A 24,203-nucleotide genomic window follows, 5' to 3' on the forward strand; every position below is an offset into this window, starting at 1 on the left:
ACCTTTCTCAGTATTACCTGTACATTTACATTTTTTTTATTGTTTTGATGTTGAGTAAAATTTTGTTATAAAGTATACTACTGAAAGCACAGTGAATCTGAGTATACAGATGGCATGCCAGGCATGGGGTGCACACCTTTGCTCTCAACACTCAGGAGGCAGAGGCAAGTGGCTCTCACTGAGTTTGAGGCCAGCCTGGTCTACTTCCCGAGTTTCAGGCCAGCCAGAGCTGCATAGTGAGACCCTGTCTGAAAAATAAAACAAAAACAAAAAGCACTCAAGTGCACATAGGACATGCACCCAGGTTGAGACACAACCATCTGCAAAGACTTAATGTCCTCCAGCAGCCCTCAGGCATATCAGTGGAACCACATGTCATGGAGGAGGATGCCATCTGTAGCTGGAAGTTTTTCCAATCCCACGGCCGTTCAGTCCCAAATAAACTCACAGAGGCTTATATTAATTGCAAACTGTTTGACCTATGACTCAGACTTATCATTAACTAGCTCTTACAACTTAATTCAACCTATTTCTATTAATCTATGTTTTGCCATGTGGCTTCATGGTGTTCCATTACATCTTGCTCCCCTTGCAGCACTCAGTGTCTCCCCTGACTCTGCCTTCTTCTCTTTGTCTCTCTGCTTGAATTCCTTGCCTGGCTCTATTCTGCATTGCCATAGGCCATAACAGCTTCTTTATTAACCAATGGTAGCAACATATATTCACAGTGTAAAGAAGAACCATCCCACAGCACTTCTACTTTTTTGTCTATGCTTCCATCAAGCAGTGTGTAGCCCAGAAACATTTTTTTTCCATCTGTACTAGCAAAAGTTAAATCCACCATGCATGATTTTGGCATAATTATAGTCACATCTGCACCTGTGTCCACTAAGCCTTCATTTATGGAAGTCTGCTAAAATATTCATTTTATGGTGTTTTTTGGAATTTTTGATCCATCTATCAAAGCTGTTCTATCATGCAGTGCAGTGTGTCTTTTTCACATTAGGCACTGGATTATTCAATTGTCCTGGGGAGGAGTTTCCTCCACAGTGACTGAAAATTACTGGACCATGTTCAATTTTGGGGCCTGTAAGAGGCCCCCCAAGGCACTTCCCAATGGTAAATGGTTGCCTTGTATGTCTCTTGTTGATCTGCATTCATTGGTCCAATGTCAGCCTTGCCACATCTTCTGCTTAATCAAGAAGGTTGAGGTTTCCTGTTTGGGTCATTTCTAGAAGAAGCATTGCTTTTAGGAGTGCCCTGTGTACAATTTCTTCTAATATGGCCTGGTTTACCACAGTTAAACATTTGGCACTTTGATGCCTCTTTATACCTTTGGAAATCACCTCTCCTATCCAAGCCTTATCACCATAGTTAAGAGACTCAACATTGATTGTGTATTGGATTCATTTTTCTGTGAGTGCTGATCTGATCTTTAAAGGTGTATCTATTTACATTCTATATTAGCATTTTCAAAAGCCAAAGATCGAATTAGTACTCATCTAACTTCTTGATCTGATATTGCCTTGTTTGCAACTTTGGTCAATCTTTGTAAAAAAATCAGTTCTTTCGACCTCTGTATGACCTTGGTATATAGCTCAGTTGGTTTCCCAACTGATTGTGCATCTGTATCAGCAAAGCAGCCCTTACCAAGAATTTGAACTTGGGAGATCTGAAAACCTTTAATCTTACTTTGCTGCTCAAGGGCCTTAGCTTCTTCCTATCAGCTTTTTCATTGTAATTGAAGGCTATATTCTAATACCACTGATATTAACTGATTCCAGTCATTTGGTGTGATCCTATTTCTAGAAGACCACATATTTAATATCTGTTTCACATATGTTGAATGTATACCATAGGTAACTACAGCTTCCTTGATGTTCTTTAAATCTCTTATAAATATAGGCTTCCATTTTATTCTTCATATCCTTCAGGATATTTATCAGTTGCTGGCTTTTCATAAACAGTAACAGGATATATGGCATGACTTGTGACTTTTGGTAAGTCATCTCTAACTCTGTAAGGCACTGGGAATGTTATAACCTCTCTAACCTCTTCCTTCTGAGTGTTAACATTTTTATTATCAGTTCTAACAGAGTCCTATAAAGCTTGAAATCAATTAACCACAGCTTTTTCTAAATTCTGTACCTCCTGTACTGTAAATGATTGCAGTGACTTCATGGAATCCAAAAAAAATTTTATGTTCATCACAAATATATGATTCCAAAGATTTTATTCTATTGATTAATGATGACCATTCTTCCTTTGAAATTATCTATATGGCATTAAGAGTGCCTTGCAGACTTAACATTTTATCCAATAATTTTTCACATTTATTTTCAATAGAATTAAATCTGGTTGTCCATATAGTATTAATGGTTTGAAGTTCATGTGGTAAATAAGCAGATTCCAGAGAATAAATCCTTTGATTTAAGTTCTCATTACCATTTTGCAAAGTCTGTATCAGTCCTATTAATATCTCATATTTGGTGCTGTTATTAAACCAGTTTTTTTAATGATATGATGTGAATTACTATACTAATTACCATTATGGCAAAAATTGTATACATCCCAGGAAGGTTGTATATGTCTTGTAAAATTTCATTCGTAGTATAAACAAAGAAGTTTTAAAATTTCTGAATGGTTATATTATCTGCCATGATCTAAGAAATACTTAAAATTTGCAAAGGAAAGAAAAATTATTTATTAATCAGTTTAAGTGTAAAATTATCAAGTAATTAACCTCAGATAATATCCTTGAGAGATTGTCCTAAGTGTCCTAGGTGTTCCAAGTGTCCTAAGTTCTTAATGAACAGGTAGGGAGAATGGCTGGTTTGTGTGATGATTTTTGGATGTAGTAGTGGTATTTGGCCAGCAGGTCACAAGTGTGGCACCAAAGCAGGTCTGGTTTGTGCCATAATTTTTGGGTGTAGTAACAATATTTGGCCAGCAGGTGTCACAGGTTTAGTGCCAAGATAGGTCCTGAAGCACTATACCTCTTTCTGGCTCAAGTTCTGAAGTTGTTTGACCTGTGAGCTTAAGCAACTACACCCGAGAGATTTAAAAGAAAGGAGCAGCCTGTTAGCACTCCCACATGCAGCATGGTCCTTGTAGGCAAGCAGAATGTACCAGCAACTCCCACAGTGGTCTCACAGCAGCCACTGGAGCCCACTCAGAGCAGGCAAGGGCCAGCAGGAGGAATGCTGCTGATGTGCTCAGACTGCAGAGCAGGTGTGCTTTGCTGAGGGATCAGCGCAGCTAGTATCAGGTAAAAGACTGTGATCCAATCTGGCTGCTACAGCCACAGAACTAGAAAGGCTCCTAGCATGGACATCTTTCTCTCTGACACAATGCTCTATCTTCTGCTGAACATGCATGCTTCTGGCAGTGGTTACAAGAACCACTGCCACATGTGCCGCCTGGCTGCATGAGCTGCCTGGCCTAAGGGTCTCTGCATGGCTGCTGTATGGAGGTGGTCACCTGAGCAGGGGTCAAACAGCACCTGGGGGAAGGGTTTGAGCTGTGCGCAGTCTCTGCAGGGCAGAGAAACTCACCAGCAGCCACCCACTGGTATTAGTGTTTGGTCTTGCAAGGAGCATGTAAGGGTTCATGGGGCTCAGATTCAGGTGGTTGAGTACCAGATAATGTGAGAAATCCATGAGAGTCTGTTTAAGAAGTATTAGGGAATTTATTAGGATATAAATTGAGGAAATACACTCATGAATACAGAACCGAGTAAACAGCTGAAGTCGTCCTCTGTTCTGACTGGGAGTGAATCCATCTGGCAGTGAATCCACCTGGCAGCCTGATCACACCAGGAAGCAGAAAGCAGGGGCCTCATGACCCATCTCCCATTCTTTTTAAGAGGTAATATACAATAGCAAGAAGCACTACTTTCTTTGGATGATATAGCCAAAGGTCATGGGCAGAGCAAATACCACTACACCTATGCAACATCCTTCCTAACTGTAACATTCTTCCTGAATTTGCAGCATCCTTTCTGCCAGTGTGACATCCTTCCTGTCTGTGCAAGATACTTCCTACCTATGCAACATCCTTTCTACCTGTGCAACATTCTTCCTGCCTGTGCAATATCCTTCCTGCTTGTGCAACATCTTTCCTGCCTGTGCTAGATCCTTCCTACCTATGCAACATCCTTTATAGCTATGCAACATCCTTCCTGTCCCTACAACATCTTTCTGCCTATACAACATTGTCCCTAGCTGTGCAAAATCCTTCAGACCTGTGAAACATTCTTCCTACCTGTGCACCATCTTTCCTGCCTGTTGAACATCCCTCCAGCCTGTGCAACATCCATCCGGCCTGTGCAACATATTTCCTGCCCATGCAACATCCTTCCTGTCCCTACAACAACCTTCCTGCCTAAACAACATTGTCCCTACCTGTGAAACATCCTTCATACATGTGCAACATCCTTCCTACTTGTGCAACATCCTTCCTGCCTATGAAATATCCTTCCTGCCCATTCAGCATCCTTCCTGCCTGTGCAACATCCCTCCAGCCTGTGCAACATTCCTCCAGCCTGTGCAACATCCTTCCTGCCTGTGCAACATCTTTCCTGCCTTTGCAGCATTCTTCCTACCTATGTAGCATCCTTCCCACCTTTGCAAAATCCTTCCTGCCATTGCAACATCGTCCCTACCTGTGCAACATCTTTCATACCTGTACAACATCCTTCCAACTTGTGCAACATCCTACCTGCCTATGCAGCATCCTTCCTGCCTGTGCAGAATCCTGTCTACCTATGCAACATCCTACTTGCCTGTGCGACATCCTTTCTCCCCAAGCAACATCTTTCCTGCCTTTTCAACATCCTTCCTGACTGTGAAACATCCTTCCTGCCCATACAACATCCTTTCTACCTGTTCAACATCCTTCATGTCTATGCAACATTCTTTTTGCTTGTGCAACATCCTTCCTGCCCTTGAAACAACCTTCCTACCCTTACAACATCATCCCTACCTGTTCAACATCCTTCACCTGTACAACTTCCTTACTGCCTAAGCAACATCATTCCTGCCCGGGCAGCATCCTTCCTGCCTGTGTGATGTCCTTCCTTCCCAAGCATCAATCTTCCTGCCAGTGCAACATCCATCCTGTCAGTGCAATATCCTTCCTGCCTGTGTGGCATCTTTCCTGACTGTGTGCTGTGGGATATCTTTCTGTATGCTGTGGGATATCTTTCTGTATGCTAGGAATATATGGCTTCCACTGGATAATAAATAAAGCTGTTTTGGCTTATGGTAAGAAAGCTTACAGCCAGGCGGGAAATCCAAGAAGAAATAGAGAAGGGTGGAGTTGGCAGAGATGCCAGCTGTTGCCAAAGGAGCAACAAGATGCAATTAGACTGGTAATGCTACAGCCACACAGCAACATATAGATTAATAGGAATGGTTAGTTTAAGATGAGCTAGCTGGCTAAAAGCTGAAGCCATAGTCCATATAGTTTGCAATTAATATAAGCCTCTGAGAGATTACTTTATAAGTGGCGGTAGGATTGTGGGTGGGAGAGATTCATCCAGATTGTTGGGCAAGGCAGGACTGGAGAAACTTCCATCTACACCTGTGCAACATCCTTCCTGCCTGAGCAACATCTGTCATTCCTGGTCAACATCATACCTGCCGATACAACATCGTTCCTATCTGTGCAACATCTTTCCTACCTGTGCAACATCCTTTTTTGCCTATGCAACATCCTTTCTACCTCTGCAACATCCTTCCAACCTGTACAGCATCCTTCCTGCCTGTGGAGACTCCTTCATAACCCTGCAGTATCCTTCTTGTCTATGCAACATCCTTCCTGCCTGTGCAACATTTTTCCTGCTCGTGAAGCATTTACCTGCCTACACAACATTTTTCTTGCCTGTGCAACATCCTTTCTACCTCTGCAACATCCTTCCTACCCAGACAACAGGCTTCTGACCTGTTGAACATCATTCCTGCTTGTGTAACATCCTTCCTGCCCATGCAACATTCTTCCAGCCTGTGAAGCATCCTTCCTGCCACCCATGCAACCTTCTTCCAGCGAGTGTGACATCCTTCCTGCCCATGCAACTTTCTTCTTGCCTCTGAAACATATGTCCTGATCCTGCAACATCCTTCCTAAATATACAACATCATCACTACCTGTGAAACACCCTTTCTGCCTATGCAACATCCTTCCTGACTGTGCAACATCCTTCCTGTCTGTTCACCATCCTTCTGCCCACAAAACATTCTTCCAGCCTGTGGAGACTCCCTCCCATCCCTGCATCATCCTTCCTGCCTACGCAATATCCTTTCTGCCTGTGCAACATACTTCAGGTCTGTGCAACATCCTTCCTGCCTATACAACATCGTCCCTACTTGTGCAACATCCCTCCTACCTGTGCAACATCCTTCATGACTATGTAACAGCTTTCCTAGCTGTGCAACATCCTTCCTGTCCCAGCAACGTCCCTCATACCTGTGAAACACCTTTCCTGCCTGCTTAACATTCTACTTGCCCATTTAGCATCCTTCCTGACTGTGCGACATCCTTCCTGCCTTTTCAATATCTTTCCTGCCTGTGCAGCATGCTTCCTGCCTATGCAACATTCTTCCTACCTGTGCAACATCCTTGGTACCTGTGCGACATCGTTCCTAATTATACAACATTCTTCCTGCCCATGCAACATCCTTTCTGTCTATGAAACATCCTTCCCAGCTGGGCAACATCCTCCCTGCCCCTGCAAAATCCTTCCTGCCTATAAAACATTGTCCCTACCTGTGCAACATTCTTCCTACCTGTGCACCATCCTTTCTGCCTTTTGAACATCCTTCCTGCCTGTGCAACATTCTTCCTGCCTGTGCAACATCTTTCCTCCCCCTGCAACATCCTTCATGCCTCTGCAATATCCTTTCTGCATATACAACATTGTCCCTACCTGTGCCACATCCTTCATACCTGTGAAACATTCTCCATACCTGTGCAACATCCTTCTTCTTTTTTGGGGGGTGGGGGTGGGACAGAGTTTCTCTGTGTAGTTTTGGTGCCTGTCTTGGATCTCACTCTGTAGACAAAGCTGGCCTCAAACTCACAAAGATCCACCTGGCTCTGCCTCCTGAGTACTGGGATTAAAGTCATGTGCCACCACTGCCCAGCTGCAACAACCTTCTGACCTGTGAAACATCCTTCCTGACCATCCAGCATCCTTCCTGCCCATGCAACATCCTTCCTACCTGTGCAAAATCCTTCCTGCCTATGCAACATCCTTCCGGCCCATGCAACATCCATTCTGCCTGTGCAATATCCTTCCTGCCTGAGAAGCATCTTTCTTACCTGTGCAAAATCCTTCCTGCCTGTGCAACATCCTTTAAACCTGTGCAACGTCCTTCCTGCATGTGAAGACTCTTTCCTACCCCTGTAGCATCCTTCCTGCCTGTGCAACATCCTTCCTTCCTGTGCAACATCCTTTCTGCCCATGCAACATTCTTCCTGCCAGTGCAGCATCCTTCCTGCCTGTGTGACAAACTTCCTGCCTGTTCGACAGCCTTCCTGTGCAACATTCTTCTTGCCTGTGCAACATCCTTCCTACCTGTGCAACATCCTTCCTGCCTATGCAACATCATTCCTGCCCGTGTAACATTCTTCCTGCCCATGAAGAATCCTCCCTTCCTGTGCAGCATCTTTCGTGCCCGTGAAACATCCTTCCTGCCTGTGTAACATCCTTCCTGCCAGTACAGCATCCTTCCTGCCTGTACAACATCATTCCTGCCACTGCAGCATCCTTCCTGCCTGTGAAATATCCTTTCTGCCCATGTAACATCCTTCCTGCACATTAAGCATCTTTCCTGTATGTCCAATCTCTTTCCTGCCTGTGCAGCATCCTTTCTATCCATGCAACATTCTTCCTGTCTGTGCAGCATCCTTCCTGCCTGTGTAGCCTCCTTTCTGCCAGTGCAGCATCCTTCTTGCCCATGTAGCCTCCTCCTGCCCATGCAACATCCTTCCTGCCAGCCATGTTGAATCATGTCTAGTTCCTCACATGCTACATGCCATATCTTTTCTTCACATTTTCTTCTGCTCAAAGAATTAGTGAAACCATTAAAAGCTTTTGTACTTTTAATTTCAACAGTAACTATTTGCTCAATTGATTTGCTTACACATTACATGTGTTCACATGTATATACAAGTATTACCATATGTATACATGCATTATTTAGAGGTTTATTTCTTTGTGTATCTTTGTTGTCATCTTATTTTATCTATTAATTTATATATGTACCCACAATTCCCTATTTTCTTCACTATGTATTTCTTGCTGATGGCTTACTGATGGACAATTTTTTACCTTCTCAAAACCAGTCTTTACTATTCCTGTTATACCAGGACACTGGTAGAAAAATCTGGGTTATTTTTTGGCATTGTTTGTAGGAACAACATCAATTTTGTGTTCTGGCTTTTTTTTAAATTTTATTTAAACAATATTAATAGTGGAATTTTATTGAAACAATACAAACAGTAGTATTAGCATACCTTAACCATACAGTTAAATTAATTTTTACAAAGGCATATTCTCCCATGATGTGCAGCCCAATCAACACTTATAGCACTCCCTGCCCCCAAACCCCAGAAAATCTTCATACTGCTTTTTTGTCAATGTTCCTGAGGACAGACCTTCAACTGCTGTCATTATAGGTTAGTTTTAACCCACATATAACATAATAGAAATAGATGCATTTTTTCTTTTAGATAAGGGTTGTAATCCATCCATACTGGTTATTTTTATTAGCTTCCAGGTATGTCATACTCTGTTGACTCAGCCACCTGCTGAGAATTGTTTAGTTCTGTTCTATTTTCTTGGTGGGCTATTTAGAGTGTTGCTGCTGTGACTCACATCTCTAAAAAAAGGTCCTAATAGTCTGCTCTCCTTTTTCTTTATGGCCAAGTGTAATCCCTTCTCTTAATGTGGGTCAGACTAAGGGATTTTTTTCCAAAGGGAAGTATCTTAAGACACCACAAATAACACTGCAACAATAGTCTTTATATATAGATCCCCATGGATGGTTGTTTTCATAGATGAGACAGACATATTTGAATCATTGGGGCAAGGTTGCCTGGGGGCCCAGCCTCTGCTCCAGTGTGTCTAAGAAGCAGGGCATGAAGTCAAAGGCAATTACCTCATGGGTTTAGCGACCAGTGACTCCTTTCTTCTTGTCTTTGTCTCCCTTTAGGAATGAGTGTCTATCCCATGCCTACCCCACCAGTGTGCTCTGGAAGTAGCATGTTTGGTTTCCCAGGATGACAGCAGGAGGTGTTCTAGAATGGATTATGCCTTGAGTCTCATTCATATCTGATTTACAAGAGATTTTTGACTCCTGAGTTGTTCTGCAAACATATTAATACCTTTGGTGTCACAATAATGAAATGGATATAATTTGAAGATAAGGTGTTGAAGAGAATTCTATAGTTGAATAGATCCTCCAGAGTTCATATGTTGCAATCTAACTCCTAACATCAATGCAGAAAAGAGGGACCTCTAGGGAGTGACCAATTCATGAGGATTATTCCCTCAGGAATTAATTAGTGTTATTACAGGAGTAGATTACCTGTAAAAAGACAAATGTGGTCCCCTTCTCTTTCTATCACATATTCTCTTGACTACCCACCTTCTACCATGGAATGATGTAGCAAAAATGTCCTCTCCAGATTCTGGCTCTTAAATAGTGTCCTTCCATATCTGGAGAACTAAAAAAACAAACAATAAAAACCAAAATAAAACCAGGAAACCAATAATCACCACTATTCATAATTCCTAATATTTCATATTTGTTACAGCAGCACAAGATACTCTATAGCAGTGGTGTTTTTCCAGGGGCTCAGGGATGGGAAAGTTGATGGTCAAAGGGTGCAAATGTTTGGTTATAAGGTGAATATGTTATGGAGGTCTAATAATGCACAACACTGTGCCTATGAATAATAATGTACTGTGTATTTCAAATTTGCTTAGAGCAGATAATACAAAAGGGCAACTATGTTATGATGTGGATGTGCCAGTTGACTTGGTTCTGGTAATACTTTCATAACTTACATATGAAATCATCACATTTTGTTTCTTAAATCTATAAAATTTCACTTGATAATGATACTTCATAAAAGTACAAAAAAGGATTTTTGTCTCTTTGCCTACTTCACATACTTACATGAAGTCACATTAGTAGTTTTGTAAATTATAAACTATTTTATTTACATGGAGGGACAACAAAAATTCAAGTCTGACATAACCTTATTAGATAAAATTAGCAAATTGCTAATGTCCCCTTGTAAGATAACAAACTATAAAATGAAAGCACATAAAATGGTCCTTTCCTTAGCCAATATTGTTGTGACTGAGATAGAATTCAGGCAAAATAGCCATAGAAAAAAACTGCCACAGTCAGGAGGACAATGGCATTGACGTTCACAACAGTCCTCCAGAAGGGCTCCTCTGATGTGTCTGTGAGTTTCTTCTTCAGGACTTCTTCTTCTTCTTTAGTCAGCTTGGGTTCTGTTTTTTGCAAACCACAGAATAAGTCATAAGTCTTCTTGAGACATCCACGAGGTTTCTCAGTTTGGTCTGGAACAAAGAAAGAAAAATAAACTATCACCACAGGTGGGTAGAACATCTCACCAAAGTCTGTAAACAGTGATTACAGTTTTTATAAGAGCCAGAAGAATCCTGAGAAAATATTTATAAATTTGACTATATAAAACCTGAAAAATATCCCCAAAATTAAATGTAAAATGTGGCAAAATGGGGGTAATATAGGGAGGGATTTGCAAACAATACCATAGAGGCTTTTTTTTTTTGCCTCAATATACAATAGGTTTCTGAAATTTAAAAAAAAAGAAAAGCAAGGCCATTTAGAGATCCATTTAAACATACTATAGAGTTGATAAACAACTTAGAAGAAGAAAAATTATCTTAAGCTCACTGTAAAAATTAAAATTATATTACAATACCAGTTGTCACAATTGGCAAACATTCCAATAACATGCTTCATGAAAATATCCTAGGGAGTCTTTGTGACAATATCCTAGGAGCTGGTGTATGTAAAGAAAGCTGAGGCATCTCTTCTGCTATGGGTGTGCTGGTGAGAATACTAAGAAATGAGGTTGAGGCTAGATACTTAATCACAAGATATGAAGATGGAGAAGTTAGCAAGTAACTGAATGTCATCTCAGCACTTGGCAGGTAGTAAGTACCATGGATGGACAGAAAGATGCACATGTAGGTGAGTGGATGCATAGATGTCATATCTAGCATGTTACCTTCCTTATTGTGCCAGTGAGATTTGAATGTTTTAGTTTGTTATAAAAACAACAACTTCTTGAGAATTGGATAACTGCAGAAGCCAGATTAAGTGTTGATATCATCCCTCATCAAATGACAGTACGTGAAGTCATAACAGAAAAGCACAAGTTCCAGTGGATATATCTACATCACAGCTACTGCATCTATGACTCAGGGAACATCTTGGAAGAGGAGTCACAAAGATTGTAAGAGCCAGAACACCAGGAAACCTGCTGTGAAACATACTTTCACAGAAATGGATCTGTCTTAGTTAGGGTTTCTATTGCTGTGATGAAACACTATGACCAAAAAGGAAGTTGGGGAGGAAAGGGTTTACATTTCATTATACTTCCAGGTAGTAGTTCACCACTGAAGGAAGTCAAGACAGGAACTCAAGCAGGGAAGGGACCTGGAGGCAGGAGCTGAGGCAGAGGTCCTGGAGGGGTGCTGCTTACTGGCTTGCTCAGCCTGCTTTCTTATAAAATCCAGGATCACCAGCTCAGGGATGGCACCACCCACCATAGGCTGGGTCCTCCCCAGTCAATCACTAATTAAGAAAATGCCTTAGAGCTGAATCTTATGGAAGCAATTTCTCAATCAAGGTTCCATCCTTTCAGATAACTCCAGCATGTATCAAGTTGACATAAAACTAGCCAGCACAGGCTTTATAAACAAGACAAGAACAATGACAATATTAATAGACTTGTTAACATAGAAAGGGGGAAAATTTCACTACATTTCACTCCTAGGCAAAAAAGAAAAACCCAAAACAAAAAAAACCCAAAACAAAAGAAAGCAAAAAAACAAACTACAGGCAACTAATGACTGCCAAGAATGGGAGAATTAACTTCTCCTAGGGATGAGCCCTGTAACTGATTATGCAACACAAAGCTGTCAGTCCTGAAACCATATACACACAACAGACACAGACTCAGCAGACTGTATTTATGTATTTGTGAATACACATACATATATGTAACAATATTAATTAAAGAATAAGAAGCTATTAACTCATGGGAGAAGTTAGAGGGAGAGGGGTTTGGAGGGGTAAGAATGAGCAAAGGTACGAGGGAAGTGATGTAACTATATTTTGATTAAAAATATACATAAAAATCCCCAATAAGCCACACCATGAAAACCAATGCATAAGTGAGACGTTACCCTCTTCAGTCTCATTATCAGCTCCTTCCTCCCTTTTATCTTCTGCATCTAAATCGATTCTCTCCTCCTCACTGTTCCGAAGAGTCCAGCACAGGCGATACAGCTGAGAGATGACCACAGAGAGCATTAATTAGCAAAAGGCCCATGTTTGCAAACACTGAACAATAGTCTCAGTTTTGTACAATTAAAAAATCAGACTGCATGAAAAAGTGTAATAGATTGTAATGAAAGGTGCTCCTACCATATCACACTCTCCAAAACACATGAATCATTTAAAATCTTTTCTGTTTTTAATTATTTGGGAAGGAAACATTTAAAAATTCAAAATTTCTAAAACTCATACTTTGACTTTGCTGTGGGATGGTCTGTATGTCAAATGTGTTGCTGATTGGTCAATAAATAAATCACTGATTGCACTGTGGGCCAGGCAGGAAAACTCTAGCAACAAATGGTGTCCAACGTGGTGGCAAGAGTTTCCACCTAAAAACTGAGAAAAGATTCTAAAACGGAGCTAAAAACAGCTTCCTAATTGTCTCTCTCAAATGAGCGGCAGCTGCCGGTTTGAACTACTGGCGGGTTCCTAGCGTGTGCACTCGACCTGCCGCCATATGGTGGGAATGAGGCCTCTGCAAGTGACACATTAAGCTACATTGTGGATTTAGCCTTTGCTAGTACAAAACAAAAAAAGAGGTTTCTGGGCTACACGCTGCTTGGATAAAAACATAGACCCATGATAGCTCCCAGAGCTGGCGGTAAAGTACCACGCCATGTTGGGAAGCTGAGGTGGGCGGAGCCAGCAGCCACAGCTGCTGCAGCTTAAAGCAATAGATTCACAATAAGACAGATTCAGATGTAATAGTTTAAAATGTGTGTAAAATATACGTAGGCTTGAAAGAGACAAAAAAAGGTGATATATACAGTATAGAAACAAATACATAGTTTTAAAAAATAAAGTCTTTAAAGAGACAGTAAAATTAATATAAAAAATAAGCCACGTGAAGATGAATATTACACAGAGAATCTGGATTGTGTTGTCTTTGGGATTTTTAACTGCAGAAAAACATTTAATTGTAAAAGCTGTTGAGTTATGCCAAAATGTATATTTTAAAGGTACCTTGACTTCAAAATTTGGATATAAGGATATGTTGCTTTGGAAAGGAGATTCTGCTTTTGTTCTCACAGAAAGCCAGAGGCTATGGATTTGTTCCAGATTAAGATACATCAGGTTTGACCAGCCAAGACCACCTGAAAGGTCTCCGATGACACCATGGCCCAGATGATCCAACATCCAGAACCATTTCAAGGCAACTGGCTCAGACGATACACCCTCATGGACTACTCCATAACCCTAAAATATTCTTTGTTTCCCCATAAGATACAGCGCCCCCCTCCAACAGGAAGTAGTAAGAGAAGCTACGCCCAAATTCCCAAATATACCAAGCTGACTTTGGAGATGTGTAAAGGTTAAAACCTTCCTTTTTAAGAAAAGAAAAGGGGGAGGCAGAGCCAGGCGGATCTCTGTGAGTTCGAGGCCAGCCTGGTCTCCAAAGCGAGTTCCAGGAAAGGCGCAAAGCTACACAGAGAAACCCTGTCTCGAAAAACCAAAAAAAAAAAAAAAAAAAAAAAAAAAAAAGAAAAGAAAAGAAAAGGGGAGGTGCTGTGGGATGGTCTGTATGTCAAATGTGTTGCTGATTGGTCAATAAATAAATCACTGATTGGACTGTGGGCCAGGCAGGAAAACTCAAGATACAGGGCTTTTATATGTTCAGAAAAGTAGGACATTGACCTAGACTATTACACTTTGGCTTCACTCATTGTCCTTATTGTCTACTGTTAGTAGTAACTTCATTGTTATTTCATTGTCCTTATTGTCTGTCAATAGTAACTCCATTGTTATTCCATTGCCCTTATTGTTTAACTGTGAAGAATAACTTTATTGCTATTTCATCGTCCTTCTGTTTTTCAATAATAACTTCATTGTCCTTATTGTTTGACTGCCAATAGTGACATCATTGTTATTTCATTGTCCTTATTGTCTAATTATTAATAATAACTTCATTGTTGTTTTCAGTCTAGCTGGAGATTGCTTTTTGCACTTAATTTTTTGTTGTTGTTGGTATTTTTTGTTGTTGTTACATATGTTCTCATGTAGCCCAGGTTGACCTTGTACTTGCTATGCAGCTGAGGCTGTCTTTGAACTTCTGATCTTCCCGCCTCCACCTCCCAGGTGCTGGTGCACCATCCTTCCTAGCTTACAGGTTTAACTCGACACATAATAATTATACATATTTATGTGGCAGAGAGCACTAATTTGACACATATATGCAACATGTGTTTATCAAATCAAGGAAATTATCATTTCCATTTCCTTCAACATTCCTTTTGTGAGTGTGTTGAAAGCCTTCAACCCCCTTTCCTCCATTTCCTTACAAGCTACAGAACAAATAGTTGTGAAGTATCATCACTTCACTGTTCTGTAGCATGCCAGGAGTTATTTCTCTGACACAGTCTATGTTGGAAACTGTTATCTGACCTTCCTCCCTCCTGTTCCCCTTCCTATTCTGTGATGACTAGGGGTTGTCATTGTCACTCGACATATTGTAAGTTCTATTTCTACATCCGTTCTATTTAGACATCTATCTGTGTTCAATTCTTGAATTTCAAATGTAATCACACATCCCTTTCCCAATCCACCTCTGAACTTTGTCTGCTGTTACTTTAAACTTCTAAGTTTTATGGAATTTTGACTATCATTTGTCCATTATATGATCAAGGTTCTCTGCTTTGTGTATTGATTAAAACTTTTGAAAATACATGGAATATGTGTTGTCATGTCATTTTTTTACTATATATGTAAGAAGTGTTATTGGAGACAATGGAAAAATAAGACACACACCAAAGTTATACTTAGGAAACTGGTCCAAATGTTGATGGATTTATAACCCATCATATTCTCAAAGTCACACTTTGCTTTAGTTTTTCTAGGAATTTGACACAGCTCTGCTGAATTTTGCTATTGGCTTCTTACTTATAGCCAATACTTACTTACTTACTTACTTACTTACTTACTTACTTACTTACTTACTTACATGCTTTCACCTCAGTACTGGGATGCCTTACCAAACCTCCAGAAGCTTGAGCTATCTTTTGTTATTAAATCCACCCTTTTCATTGTTCTTTTCTGAGACAGAGTTTCTCTGTGTATCTCTAGCTTGTAAACAGAAACTCACTATTTAGATCAGGCTGGACTTGAACTCACAGAGACCCATTTCCAAATGCTAGGATTAAGACATCATCATGCCCTCCTTTAAAGCTATCTTCTTGAGGCTTTTTGAATCCTGCCCTAATTTGGGCTACCACAGACTTGCCTCATCTTCTGTCACAGGACATATCATTATTGCATTACTAGGTGAGGCCCACAACATTTAACATGACTGACTATGAAATATCTGTTGCCACTTACAAACCTACTTTCAAAGGTCAACTCTTGTGGTATATTCATAAAACAAAACATAAATTAAATAGTCTCACTGGAACTCTAGACAAAAATTTCATTTAAAAAATCAATAATAAATTATGATTATTTATGGTAGCAGAAAGGAATTCAATGTTGTATATTGGTTTGGAAACTATGACATGTTTCCTGGTGCTTGTTCAGTCAATAGCCAATATTCAGTGTAAATATTTCATTATGAATTCTGGTGACATGTCATTGTTAAGTAATTTCACATCTAAGGCATCGAATTTCCCCTTCATACATCATCTACTGTCCCCTCCTTAAAAATACAAACAAGTGTTGCTTCAAGATTGAGTGATGAATATAAAATACATAAAAGGTTGTATAATGCATAAATATGGTAGTAATAAACAATATTAGTATGTAAATATATTATATAGTGTGGTATATGTAATAAATAATACTACTATACAAATGTAACATACAATATATAAATATAAAATAGAAATATATAATATACTAAGTATATTATATATAATAAATATAATAAATGACATTATAGTATATTAGTATGAAAATATAATATGTAATATATGACAACTTCTTTCCACTGCCTCCACTCCCCCAAAAAAGAAACAGTCTAGACTAGAAGCAATTGAAGAGAACTCTTAAAAATTGTGATAAATATACTGAAGGTAGCTCTTCACAGTAAATGATTTCTGGAGAGGGTGGGGGTAGGGAAAGACTCAGTTTTCTTTAAGGGGCTGGCCAATGGGAGTTTGACCATGCTCTAGTGAGTATATGAACAATACAAATTGGATTTATTAGTTTTTTCTTCTTCTTTTGTTTTGAGTGAGGTCACAAAGGTGTGGGGTGGACCTGGGAGGACTGGGAAGTGAATGTAATCAGGGAGCATTATAAGAAATTTACAATAATCAATAAATATTGGTTAAAATATTTATAAAAATAAAATATAATTATAACTATATAACATACAATATACTTATAATATTAAAATATACTATGTAACATATATCTACATACTAATATTGTTTATTACATAAACTGCAAAATGATAAATATTTGATTGCCCCCACAGTGTCTGATACTGTCCCAGAGTTAATGGTGCTGAAATTTTCAATTGCCTATCTGTATATTTTTGTCTACATGTAGACACACACACACACACATACCTTATTTAAATTATGTTACAGAAGTGATATTAGGTCCCATATTATTCTGTATGTATTTTTCCCACTGAACAACTTTATGGATATTCTCAAAGCAAGTAATAGAGTTGCCTTCAAACACCTACATACCATTTAGCACACTATTATTATAGTTATTTTCTTAGTGATGGCAATTGGAGTTGTACTTCAAATTTTCTAGTTTTCTAGTCAATAACATTTACAGGGGAAACCATAATACATATATTTTTCCTACTTGTACAAGTATCTCTACACATGCTCCCAAAACCAAGATTAATGATCATAAATTGTGAGAATTAAAGCTTAATAAATAGTACCCAGTCACATTCATACTGACAAGCATCAATTCCCACATTTACCAATAAGTCTGGATGCTGAAAACTTCCTAAACCTTTACCAACATTTTATATTAGTAGTGGTAAGTATTTTTTATCAGCTTTAAAGACAAAGATGTACCCCATTGTTCTGTTTTGCCTTTTTTTTTTTATCACTGTTACTCTGCTTTTAGAAAAAATATCAATATCAGACTTCATGATGGATCTTAGTTTCTGTTCAACCCCAGTGTTGTGGGATATTGATTTAAGATAGATTACACTCATTTATGCTATGCAATATTTGTTTAATGGTGCAAAGATGTGCTGCATTCTTTTATGTTGCATTTGTTTAACTCTGTGAAGCTCTGTTACTTGGCATTCCTAAAATACCTGATAGGTGTAATAAAAAGCTGAATGGCCAATAGCTAGGCAGGAGAGAGGATTAGGTAGGGCTGCCATGCAGAGAGAATAAATGGGAGGAGAAATCTAGGGAAGAAAAGAAATAGAAAAAGAACAAGAGAAAAAAGAGGAGAGGGGGATGCCAGGGGCTGGCCACCCAGCCATATAACCAGCAGCATGGTAAGAAGGAAAGAAAGTGACATCAAATAGAGAAAAATAAAAGCCCAAAGGCAAAAGGTAGACGGGATAATTTAAGTTAAGAAAAGCTGGCTAGAAATAAATCAAATTAAGGCTGGGCATTCCAGATTTGGGGAGTTAAGAGAATGTGGTTCCTGGTTACCTCCCTCTGACCTGGCCTCAAGCTTTAGGCTTGGCTTTCACATTCCAAAAAGTGGACAGAGTCAGCCACCAAAGCTGCAGCAGAGGTCCCAGCAGCACCAGTTAGCAGTTTTTTGCTCATGAAGCAAAAAAAAAAAACAAAAAAAACACAAACCCAAAAACAAAAAACAAAACACAAAACACAAAAACCCAAACAAACAAACAAACAAACAAAACCAAAACCATAGAGAGACACACTAAAGACAAATTCATATTGGGGGGAAAAAACTCTAAACAGGTTACAGTGTGTTTAACAATGTATGTAGGCTTAAGAAAAAAGAGAAAGAATATAGACCATCATAGAAAAACAATAAAGTCTTTAAAGAGAAAGTAGAGTAATAAAAAAGAATAAGCCACATAGAGATGGGAAATACACAGTGAGTCTGGATTCTGAATTTTTTGATTGCTGGTAAGCAAATGACAGCTGCTGACAGACATGAGACTGAAAGAGAGACTGCTGAAATAAACCAGCCTAGATATTTTAAGAATGCCTTAACTTTAAAATGGAACTCAAAAAATGCATTGCTTTTGAGAAGAGGTTTTGCTTTTATGTTCATGAGAAAAGAGAGGTTGTGGATTCCTTCAGGGTTGATATGAATCAGGTTTGATGGAGAAAGACCTCCTGAATCTCGACAGGTAATACCTATCAATGAAGGTTATAGCTGGTCTTCCCAGGACTTGGCTATTATCTTACTTTTCTCAGGGACCACTAAAGATTCCTTCACCCACAGACAACAAGAAGCTGTCTAGAGAAGATGACACCCACATTATCAAGAGGTGGGATGGTGGTTGTTGTTTATTTGGTGGGTTATGGATGTTTGTTATCTTTCAGGGGAATATAGCAATATAGGATAAGAAGACAACTATTAATCTCAGATATTTTGCATTGGCATGGATTTTGGTATGTTGACACAAATTAAAAGTTAGTTTTGTTATACTATATACATGATCCTACTCATGTTTGGCGTATTGTGCTTATGCAGCTCATTAAAAATGAAATGTATAATTAAAAATGAGGTTAGTAGTTAACATATAATAAACTTGTAGTCATATTAGGTATGTTTTCAAGGTTAAACAGGTTATCTCTATTTTAGATAGATAGATGATTTTTAACACTTCAAAGACATATAGAACATGGCATTTAAGATGTTTAACCTAAGTTTTTTCATGACAATGAGACACATATCTTCCTGACAGAACCAATTTACTTTTTAGAAGGATGACAGGCATCAAAGAAACTCCATATGGAGTTTGCTTTCAGTGTGGCAAGGACACAGGAAAAAAGACCATTGAATTTTGCCAAAACAAGGCAGACAGTCCTTCAAGATTCCTGTTTCACAGAAGAGTCTGCCAGATATTCTGCAGGACACAGAGGAAAGCACCTGAAGAACTTTGATAATACAAGGCAGAACAGTCCTTCAAATTTCCTGCTTCACTGAAAAGCCTACTAGATATTCTAGGCCTGTAGGCTGAACATGGGTACCCCAACATTGCAGAAGAACTTTGGGTGACTGTTCAGGAAGCCAGATGTCTCTGTTATGAGGTAATACTATATCCTTCTGGGGTCTTTGATGGAGTTAAAGACTAAGTAGTAGTTATAGTTTTTCTAATTTATGATAGAAGGTAAATTAGATATAAAACTTTGGAATCACTAAGATAAGATAGATAATGAAGTATTTCCTCTGAACTTGCTAAATACAAATGGACTGAAAATTGTAAATGTAATTATTACTTGATAACTGTCTTTGTTGTATATAGTTTTACTGTGTTAAAGTTAAAACCTTTCATTTTTATTTAGACAAAGGGGAAAATGTGGAATATTAGTTTAAGATATATTACATCATTTATGACGTGGAATCTTTGTTTAATGATGCAAAGATGTACTCCATTCTTTTATGCTGCATTTGTTTAACTCTGTGGAGCTGTGTTCTTTGCCTGCCTAAAATGTGATTGGTCTAATAAAGAACTGAATAGCCAATATCTAGGCAAGAGAAAGAATTAGGCAGTGTTGGCAGGCAGAAAGAATAAATAATAGAAATCTAGAGAAGAGAGGATCGAGAAAAGGAGAAGGATGCCTGAGGCCAGCAACACAGCCAGCCATGGAGTAAAAAGGAAAGAAAGTTATATAAGAATAGAGAAAGATAAAAGCCCAGAGGCAATGGGTAGATGGGATAATTTAAATTAAGAAAAGCCAGAAACAAGCTAGTTAAGGCTGCATATTCATAAGTAAGAATAAGTCTCTGTGTACTTATTTATGGGCTGGGTGGCAGAACCCCAAAGAGCAAAGAATAAAAAAACCAGCTGCACCCTAGAGAGGTGTAAGATCTCCAAAGAGCAAAGAATAAAAAAACCAGCTGCACGCTAGAGAGGTGTAAGATCTCTTGTAAGATCATCCTCTGTGTATTGGACAATAGAGATTCTTCCCTTCCCAGTGTCTATAACAATGGCATAGAATTACTCTCTAACTGCATCATGAAGCTTTTGAAATGGTATGCTCACTGTTTTTTTTTTATTGTTTGTGTGTGATATGTGTTTGTGGGTTCATTCACAGGCATGTATGGCAGTTGGAGGATGATTTTGTGGAATCAGTGCCCTCCTTCAGCCATTATGTGGGTTCCAGGGATTGAACTCAGGTTGTTCCTGGGCTTGCTCAGAAAGCCCTTTTAACTGTGGAGGCATTTTAATGGCACTAAAAACTTTCTGCCCATTTCTTAGCCTCTTAGCAATATACTGTTGCTTCACACATACTCAATCAAATTGTTCAGTTGAATAACTGCTTGGTTATCATTTAGGTTCCTCCTAAATCTAACAGTTCAACAATCCCATTAGCCTGGCATTAGCTGAAGTTGCCATTATGCAAATTATGAAAGCAAAGAACTACTAGTTTCTGCATTACTCACATGTACATCAGGAATGGGTTTTGTTAAGAAAGAAACTCCCAGGATAACCAACGCAGACACAAAAAAGAGAATGATGGCATAATATAGATAGTGCACTCCACAGATGATCTTGGGACAATTAGTGGTGACCAGGCAACTCCCTGTCCCATAAGAAAACTCTGCAATCATACGGATAAGGCCCATCACAAGTCCAACCATCAGACCCCAGAATGCACCCTGTTAAAAACAAAACAAGAACACAACCAAGAGTGCTTAGGAAAAATGAGACACTCATTCAGGTAAGTCATAATTAATTACTACAATTTTATTAGGTAAGGACCAACAAACTGGGATAATTGCAAATACAAGCTAACAGCAGAAGTTGTCCTCTGTGGTCTTGAAATACCATCACACTGTCAACTGTCCAAACATAGGACTCTACTGTCAACACTGACCCAAAATGAAAAATGTCCTGATATGTCTTTTATATATAGAATAAAAGCTTGTACTTTATTTTGGAGAACAAATGGAATTATGATATTCATGCTACACAATTTGAAAAGCTAAGAAATCACTAGATACTAAGTGCTATGAAGCTGTCACTTGCCTGAAAATCACATAATGTAGTAAACAGCTAGAAACACATAAGGGATTAGACACACAAGTAAAAAGATCAGCTATTCTCGTCACAATAACAATGAACATGTTTTCATTTTTTATTAGCTTTAAAAAATATTTACTATGCTATCTCATTTGATCCTCATAGCACCTCCTATAAAGTAGCCACTATTACCATCTTCATTGGACAGAATGGAGTTATTTGCTTCATATCAGTATATTAGTGTCCTGATGGGACACCGACAGTTCATCTCCTTAACTCGTGCTCCCCAGCACTGTACCGTGCAATTGATGTTTTATAAACCATGTAAAGACTGTACTATGAATGGAGAGAACAAGTGTCAAATCACACTTTAGGAACAACCAGACATTGCAGTGACCACAGTAGAAATTGAAACAGGCCTTGGGTGTACACATGGAAGAGCAAGAATGCATCTTGTGACACCAGGGAGAGAAACAAGTTTTTCTTACACTCACAGGGAAAATCCCATTTTTCACTTACTTGTTCATTGACCCTTTTACAGAAGATGCCAAGCAGGAAGACAGCCGCAATAGGAGGCCCAAGGTAGCTGGAGATGGACTCTGTGTAGTGGATCAGTTGTCCACCTTGAGATACTTCTACTATCGGCACCCACAAGATGCTGGTGACAATTAGTACAGTGACAAACAGCCTATAAAAATAATCCAGACATTAAACAAGACCACCGTATTTGTTGATTTTTAAAAATGTGTCCTTGTGCCATTCATTCATTCATTTTCAAAATACAACTGAGTTTCTTGACCTGATATGAACCCATGCTGTGCTAATTATCTGTTAATTCAATGTCAACAATATTTATCTACACCTGTCATAAAGGCTTCTTCTAAGATTAATGCTTTCTAATAAGTCAAATGTCAGATGTTGTTTAATCATTCTTTAATTCAATGTACATATCTCAGAAATTAGTACTGTGTTAGTTTTGTTAATTGGTAGTTATTTTTGTAATAAAGTAGAATCCAGTTTTTTATGTTTTTCTTAGCTAGAGAAAACTAAATGAGTTTTCATTAGTAAGGATTAAAATAGCCTCTATCTTTCCCAGAATGCTAGATTAATTGACAAGAAATACTAGTTCATGCATTTTCCTGTTACGTATTTTCTAAACCTAGGGACTTCTATGCTTTGTATATGAGTAAATGAGCAAATATAATTAACAAGATTCTGCATGAAAGCTCATCATCTTCATATTCATCTGAAATGTGGACATGGTGGTGGGTAAATGGATGAACAAGTCTTTGGGCAGAAGACTGAGATACCAATGTCCACTTAAACTTTATGAAGTCTCTGCCACCTTGAAACAAAACTTAAATGTGACAATCATGAACCCCAGAAGACAGTAAAGATTCAATAAATTACACCATTACTATTGTCATTGTTCCCTTGGAAAGAAAACCAGATGCTTCCCAGTTCACTTTAATTGCTTTCTGTCACACACTCAAGTGGGCCAGCATGATCTGGCATAGCTTGTTTACATGGAGCAAGTATTTTTGTAATGTGTGTTTTTTCCATATTTGTATTTTGGGAGATTGATATTTGGTAAGAAAGATGAAACAAATATTACTTTGTCATTGAGACTTAAAAAGGACTTATGTCCAAGAAGATGTATTGAGTAGTGCAATCACTGTATCTTGAATACCAGCCCAGAAAAGCAAACAAAGAAACAAAATTATGCCACTCCATTCTCTTCTCTTACAGCCTTTATCCAGTCAAGATCTGGGCCAAGTGAGCTCCTCCAGGTTTACATCTCCAAGTGTTTAACCTAGTAAAGCTATTATTACTGTCAAAAGCAAAGAATAAACATACTCTAAGTATATTATTCAATATTGGTAGTATAAAAGGTAAATGATCTGTATTCTTGCCACTTATTTTACCAATCTATTTTTTCTAAGTTATAATAAGTCATAATCAGTAAGAAAGTTAAACCAAAGCAACATGGCCATGAACAATAGAGCAGATAATGCTGAGGCATTGAGATAATGGAGTACTATACAGCAAGGAACTGAAACAAATTGTATATGGAAACATGGATTATCATAATTATTACTGAATGTCATTTTACTGTGTGTATTAACATTAGTAATGAAATACTAATGTGTACAGTAGCTGCATGTGTGTTTCTTTTGAGATATACCACTAAAATGTATAGTTATGTTCTCCATGTCCCCTATATGTATGTCATACTTTAATCTTCAACTCATTTTCCAAAATACTATGATGGTGTTGGGTCTACTTGTTACTAATGAAAAGAAAAATGGGATCTTTCTTATCTATGCTCCCTGATTGTTTTTACTCCATTTATCTTCTGGACTCCCAGACTACTTAGGGATTGTTTGGTTAACAAAACCCTCTAAGCAACTTCTTGAACTAGTCCTTTACCCAAGTCTGTGCCTTTCTAATATCTAATTCATAATGAATGTGAAGTTGATAATCTCATTTGT

At 38.6% G+C, this 24,203-nt stretch overlaps 1 protein-coding gene across 1 annotated transcript in view; it reads right to left on the reverse strand.

Annotated features, from left to right (window-relative positions):
- Positions 1 to 23: 23 nt before the first annotated feature.
- Positions 24 to 24,203, reverse strand: part of LOC128114552 (solute carrier family 5 member 4A) — a 54,574-nt gene continuing 30,394 nt past the window's right edge. Inside the window, exons 12-15 of the mRNA XM_052744652.1 lie at positions 22,231 to 22,399; positions 21,132 to 21,347; positions 12,476 to 12,578; positions 24 to 10,597 (exon numbers count right to left, since the gene is read on the reverse strand). Coding sequence (XP_052600612.1) covers positions 10,383 to 10,597; positions 12,476 to 12,578; positions 21,132 to 21,347; positions 22,231 to 22,399 — 703 coding nt within the window. The 3' untranslated portion in view covers positions 24 to 10,382. The remainder of the gene's footprint in view (positions 10,598 to 12,475; positions 12,579 to 21,131; positions 21,348 to 22,230; positions 22,400 to 24,203) is intronic.

The sequence above is a fragment of the Peromyscus californicus genome, unplaced genomic scaffold (genome assembly GCF_007827085.1).
Source record: "Peromyscus californicus insignis strain IS unplaced genomic scaffold, ASM782708v3 Scaffold_19__1_contigs__length_69161282, whole genome shotgun sequence".
In the NCBI taxonomy this organism is placed as follows: Eukaryota; Metazoa; Chordata; class Mammalia; order Rodentia; family Cricetidae; genus Peromyscus; species Peromyscus californicus.